Here is a 7,214-nt window from a genome sequence, read left to right on the forward strand (position 1 = left end):
CTCAAGGAAAGACTGAAATCAGAAATGTAAGCTTCAATCTCAGGAAGCTTGAAAAGGAACAACAAATAAATAAGAAGAAAGCATATGGAATTCCTTGGCGGCACAGTGGTGAAGACCCATGTTTCCACTGTTGGGGTTATGGGTTCACTCCCTAGTGGGGAAAGTTAGATCCACAAGCCACACAACGTGGCCAAAAAAACATGAGTAATGAATAAACAATATAAATCAAAGAAATAGAAAACATGCCCCACAGAGAAAATATATTTGTAATTTAATTCATTGAAAAGATTAATAAAATTGAAAAATCCATGGAAATATTAAGGAAAAGGTAAAATATTATTCAAATAATACTTGCGAAGAGGGATATAGAAACACATTCTGCCCACATATTAAGATGGTTAAAACAGATATTGTGAAAAATTTATATTGATAAATTTAGTAATTTAGTAGGATGGCATCACCAACTAAAAGGGCATGAGTTTGAGCAGGCTCCAGCAGTTAGTGATGGACAGGGAAGCCTGGTATGCTGCAGTCCATGGGGTCACAAAGAGTTGGACACGACTGAGCAACTGAACTGAACTGAAATTTAGTAAATGATGAGAAGTAAATATTTTCACACTTAAATTCAGACTTAAAGATTCATTTTGATATTTGGCAAAACTAATACAATTATGTAAAGTTTAAAAATAAAATTAAAATTAAAAAAAAAAAAAAGAAAAGAAAAGGAAACCAGGAAGAAACCACCTGATATTCAGGTTGCATGAGGCTCTTCGCCCTATGACCCCTAATCATCAACAAATATGACCCAATCATTGAAGGAAAGGATTAGGGAGAGTCAGAATCTGAAGCATGAATGGGATGACATAGAGCTCTAGAAGATCCCTAGGTAGTCAGTGGAGAGGAAAGGAAGGGCAAGAATCAGTTCTCATATTATGCATATGATTATTAATGACATGGTCCAGAACTAAAAACCATCAGATCCTATACTTCCTGACTTCTTTTGGATTTGTGGAAAATCTCCTGATGTGTTCAAAGAAAATTTATATTATACCTCTCATAAAAATTTTAACTAACTGAAAATCTATCCACTATTTATTTTTACTTAATGAAAAACACAGCTCTCATGTATGACAAAACACCTTTAAATACTTTGCAGCTGTCATTTCTTTCAATCTCACAACAAAGATATTATATGGGGACAGTTACTCCCATTTTACAAAAAAAAAAAAAAAATACTGAGAATCAGAGAGATTCAAGTGTCATGTACAAGTGAAAATAATTGGCCACTGGGAGGATTTGAACTTTCCATCTCCAGTCTCCGTGACTTCTGTCAGCACAGACTGAAGCCCACTGTGTGCGCAGTGAATGCAGGATCGGCCCCACTTAACTCCGCTTGAGTCAGAAGGCAAAGAGCACACATGCTGCATGGTGCTTGGCTCAGTCCTCAACTGAGAGTATGTTCAGAAGCTGAGAGCAAAACAGGGAGGGCTCTGGAAAGTATGCCACAGGTGGAATGGGCAACGGATCTATGAATGTTAATTTTGGTAAAGGGAAGGCAGTGGAGGTGTGCTGGCTGTATTCAAGTATCATTGCTTTGGCACTGAAAGGAGATGGTTTGTGTCATTAAACTCTGAAAGGAGGTGGTTTGTGCCATTAGACTCATAGAGAGCAATTGAGAAACCAAAAACAGATTTTTTTTTTACATAGAATTCATAGAATTAACACGCCTGGTAGTAACCTTGCCTGTCACTAGAGTAATTTAAGTGCACTTAAGGAAGAATGAGCTGTAGGTTCTCAGCTGTTGGTTCATAATATCTCATGATTCATTCTGTTGAAGCTCCACCACTGGAAACACTAAATGCTCTATTCTAAAGTGAGGAATTTTTAATAAATTAAGAATTGTGCAATGGCACCCCACTCCAGTACTCTTGCCTGGAAAATCCCATGGATGGAGGAGCCTGGTAGGCTGCAGTCCATGGGGTCACTAGAGTCAGACATGACTGAGTGACTTCACTTGCACTTTTCCCTTTCATGCATTGGAGAAGGAAATGGTAACCCACTCCAGTGTTCTTGCCTGGAGAACCCCAGGGACGGGGCAGCCTGGTGGGCTGCTGTCTATGGGGTCACACAGAGTTGGACACAACTGAGGTGACTTAGCAGCAGCAAGAATTGTGAAGATATTTGGTACTTATATTTATCATTTATGGTAAATGTTTCAAACCTTAATTGAAATAATGCTGTTAGAAAACTGTCTTTCTATGAAAATTAGAAACTATAACACTGAATCACAGGGTTGGGTTAACATGACTCTTAAAAGCACAAAAGTAGATGTCGTGGGAGTTTGTAATTTCCTGGGTTCTGTCTCATCACAACAAAAATCTGAAGCAAGGGACCAGCTCTTGGATGGACCAGTATTACAGCTCCGTGTTACAGCTCAGTTTTATTTAGAAAATAAAGGAAAATACATCCTCGAGGTGTGAGAGCATGCCAACCCAAAAGACGTGAAGAGAAAAAAGAGAGAGAGCGCGTGACAGCAAAAGAGAGCACGTGCAAGTGAGCGAGCAGTTCAGAGAGACCCCGGCCTTTTGGCTCCTCTTTTTATGTGTTTTTCCTCCTCCCCCTGGGCCTTCCCTATGTAAATTGGGCTAGCCAGGAGTGCTGTTTGTTCTACTTGAGGTCTTCACTTTGGTCCTCGGACCTTCCTTTGTTCTATTTTCATGAGTGTTTCCCTTCCTTGTCTTTTAGCCACCACCATTCTGGACTCCTTTTCCTATTCTAACTACCTAACATTAGCAAAGAAGTATATAGGGAGATACATTTCAAAAAGTAACTAAGGATAGAATATAAAGCTCCATAAATATTGTACAAAGGAATTGGGAAGTATATTCCACCTGGCATATGCATTATACAAGTCATGTATAAATTCTAGTAACAGGTTTTCTCCAGCACATATTAGTCCCAAACACTAGTTATTTGTGATACAGGAATAAACACCATTTCGAGGAGACTATGTATTAATTGGGAGGAATAAAATGTAAGCAAGCAAAAAACAAAACAAAATCCCATAATTTAGTACAAAGAAGCACAATCTAAACATCTTCAAAGCATGAGGTCAACAAAAAGGAAATTTATCTGATTATACCTTAGATGTCAGAGTAGATTTTGTAGAGAATGAACTTGAAGGAGGAGTAGAAGTCACCCAAGGTAATGATAATGGAAAGTTGGGGGCCATCCAAGTTGGAGAACAAGGATTAAAGGCCAAATAAGACAGATGAACGGAGGAGACTGAATAGTTCAAAAAGGTTGGATTAGTGCAAGTGCTGGATGGAAACATCCTGAGAGAGAAGCAGAGAGTCATATGCAGGTGATACATCAGAAAGCGTACACTGTGCTGTGCTAAGAAGAGTAGGTTCATCTTGGAGGCCAAAGAAATCATGAAAGACTTGAAAGGATCACTTTGGCATCACCATTTTACTTCAGCAAGAGATTACTTTGGCAGATGTACCATGAATTATAATGGCACAAGAATGAAGACAAGGAGGCAAACAGATGAATAAATTAAAAGAGAAAAATGAACAGGGCCTCACCTACAGTAGGAAAACTATCAGTGGAAATATAGGAATGGATAAATAAAATGAAGAGCTAAATTGTAGATAGTATCAATAGGATTTTATTAGATGTGGTACAATGAGAGGAAGAAGGCTAGGATCACTTTGAAAGGATAACAGGCTGGAAGGCCAGGGGTCTCCAAATGGAGGACATAGGCTGCAAGTGTCAGACATTTTTTCTCTCTCTCTTACGTGGCAGGAGGAAACATATTAGTGCTATATTTTTTCCCCATCTCTATACAAATTTAAAAAGAGGTTTATCTTAAAATTCTGTGTTGCCATAATGATACCTGGTTCCAAGTGAATTTTTCTCAAACCTTGAGTTAACCAATGCATTTTTCTCATGGAAATGTTTGTCTTAAGCTATGTTAATGTACTATGCATTTAACCCGAGACTCTGTCTTCAAGTCGGTTCTGCCTAAAGGCTCAGAACAGACTTGGCAAACCAATATGTTATACATTGTTCTCCCAATCTATGTTAATGAAACTATATATTTGTATGGAAATCTACCTTTCTTCAAGATTCCTGTCAATCATTTTATGGCCCTGGATGACCCACCACAGCATGTTGTGGGTGAGGGGCCTGGTGCCAGTCTCTGAGTTTTGAGACATTTCCATTCTCTAATTAGCAGACCACTAGTAGCTATACAACATCTGGCTAAAGAATAGCAGGGGGACATTCTTTATGACCCTTTCTGACGTCTGTGTCAGAAGCTTTCTCTATCTCTTTTATACTTTAATAAAACTTTATTACGCAAAAACTGAATGATCAAACCTTGTCTCTGGTCCCAAATTGACTTCTCCTCTGGAGCACAAGAATCCCAGCATCTTTCATGGTTCAGCAACAACCTTTCAACTTCCATGTTTCAGACATGAGCAATTGTGTGGATTGTGAATTCCACAAACACAGGACAGGAGGAATGGTCTAATGAAAGGATGAGTTTGGTCTGGGGGAGGCTGAGTTTGAGGTATTTGTGGGATTTCTAACTGAAGACTTCCAAGATGACTGAAACTATAGACCTGGATCTTGGGAGACAGATCTTTCTACAAATAAAGTTTGGAAAGGGGTTTTAGAATAAACATTAGATAAATAAAAGAATATAACTGAATTCCCAGAGAGTGAGGTTGAATCATTCTTCTTTTGTGTAAAGGGACAAAGCAATCCTGTACAGCACCATATTTACAGCTAGGCAGAGGGAGAAATTATTATGAATAAGTGTAATGAATAACCAAAGAAAACCAAGAATGTGTAGAATGAAAACATTTTTTTTAATCAATTTTAAAATTTCCCTCAACAGGAACAATTCCCAGAGGACATGAAGTTTGGAAACCACACCAGTGTGACAGAATTCATCCTTTTGGGGTTAACAGAGGATCCTACACTTTGTGGCATCTTTTTTGTGGTATTTCTAGGAATCTATGCTGTCACCTTAGTAGGCAATATCAGCATAATTATTCTAATAAGAATTTGTTCCCAGCTTCACACCCCCATGTACCTTTTTCTAAGTCATTTGGCTTTTGTGGACAGTGGGTGTACCACATCCGTCACACCGATGATGCTTATAGGATTCCTGAGACAAGGAGTGACCATCACTGCTTCTGGCTGTGAAGCTCAGCTGTGTTTTGTGGTCATGTTTGGGTCAGCTGAGTGCTTCCTGCTGGCTGCCATGGCCTATGACCGCTATGTGGCCATCTGCTTGCCCCTTTTCTACTCCACCCACATGTCCCCCAGAGTCTGTGCTCTCTTGATTGGGGTATCTTACCTAGGTGGATGTGTCAATGCTTGGACATTTACTAGTTGTCTATTGACTCTGTCTTTCTGTGGGCCAAATCACATAAATGACTTTTTCTGTGATTTCTCCCCTCTGTTGAAACTTTCCTGCTCAGATGTCTCCATCATTGAAATTATCCCTTCCATCTCATCTGGATCTATCCTTGCATTCACAGTGTCCATCATAGCTCTCTCTTACATCTGCATCCTCAACACCATCCTGAAGATGTGCTCCACTGAAGGGAGACACAAGGCCTTCTCCACCTGCACCTCTCACCTCACTGCAGTCACTCTCTACTATGGAACGATTACCTTTATTTATGTGATGCCCAAATCCACCTACTCAACTGACCAGAACAAAGTGCTGTCTGTGTTCTACACAGTGGTGATCCCCATGTTGAACCCCCTCATCTACAGTCTGAGGAACAGAGATGTAAAGGAGGCCCTGAGAAAGCAAGTGTCAGAATATATTCTTAGGATTTCTTCTTAACATTTCTGATGACCTATAAATTTTTGTTTACCAGTATCACACTTAGGACCTACTAAATACTGCTTTACTGGGTGCTTAAATTGAAATCAAAATATTTCTTATTCTCATTTGTATATACTTATAAACCAGCTGGTAGGCATCTTGGAATTAGTAATAATGATAGCAATTATTTTCACTATTACGTATTAACATCTTTAGATGCCTAGGACTTTATTTAGCAAACAATAATCTCTACTTATAATATGCCAGGCCCTGTTCTAGCACAATGATATATTAGCTGGCTTATTTCACATAAAAACCATATAGTCATAGTTCTATTATTTCTATTTGACAAATAAATTATCTGGTACACAGAGAGGTTAAGTAGATGCCCAGAATGATGCAGCTGGAAAGTTGTGCAATCAGTTTCTGAATCCAGAAAGTCTGAGTTCAAACCACTATGTTTCTTTATTTAATTTTTACAGAAATCTCATGATGCTGATTATTAACAATTTACCTCAATTTTACAGATGAAACTGCTGAGTCACAGAGATATTCAATAGCTTGTCTTGGGAGATATGGACTCAAGTCTCTAATTCACTTGGAATCAAGTCCTCTGATTCTATGCCTTTCTTCAGCATTGTTACTTATCTAGAGGATTTGACTAGGACAAGCAAGCCTATAGCTGTTCTTTTAAATCAGTCTTCTGAACAAACTCTACTACCAAGTTAGTCTAGATTGTGAGGACTCCAAAAACAAGGATGAGATTGGAAACCTGATTGGTTTATATCTATAGAAATTAAGGTCTGGACACCACAATTACATGATTTGACTGGAAGTCTAACCATATTTAGCTCAGATGGTAGAGAATATGCCTGCAATGAAGGAGACCTGGGTTCAATCCCTGTGATGGGAAGATCCTCTAGAGAATGGAATTCAACCCACTCCAGTATTCTTGCCTGGAGAATCACATGGACAGAGGAGCCTGGCAGGCTACCATCCATGGACTTGTAAAGAGCTGGACATGACTGAGTGACTAACACTTTCTTCTAATGATATTTAAGGACATGTTACAAATACTCCCATTTGGCATAATGTAGCTTTCCTTAGCTGTAGAAATTTAGAAGGGTATCTTAAATCTTCCACCTTTATGCTATACTTGTCAGACATATGTCTTATGTCTCTATTCATAAAGATCCCACTTAACAATATTACTTTTTTTGTTTTGGTAAGTTTTATGTATTTTAAAGAAATTAAAAAGGAAGAGAGTTCCAGAAAAACATCTATTTCTGCTTTATTGACTATGCCAAAGCCTTTGACTGTGTGGATCACAATAAACTGTGGAAAATCCTGAAAGAGATGGGAA

At 38.6% G+C, this 7,214-nt stretch overlaps 1 protein-coding gene across 1 annotated transcript; it reads left to right on the forward strand.

The window, feature by feature from the left end:
* The first annotated feature begins 4,924 nt into the window (after positions 1-4,924).
* LOC104980600 (olfactory receptor 491-like) lies at positions 4,925-5,869 on the forward strand. Its single transcript, XM_010829370.1, has one exon. It carries the CDS (start codon positions 4,925-4,927, stop codon positions 5,867-5,869), a length of 945 nt encoding a protein of 314 aa, XP_010827672.1.
* The last annotated feature ends 1,345 nt before the right edge of the window (positions 5,870-7,214 follow it).

This window comes from Bison bison, unplaced genomic scaffold (genome assembly GCF_000754665.1).
Source record: "Bison bison bison isolate TAMUID 2011002044 unplaced genomic scaffold, Bison_UMD1.0 scf7180017864503, whole genome shotgun sequence".
NCBI lineage: Eukaryota > Metazoa > Chordata > Mammalia > Artiodactyla > Bovidae > Bison > Bison bison.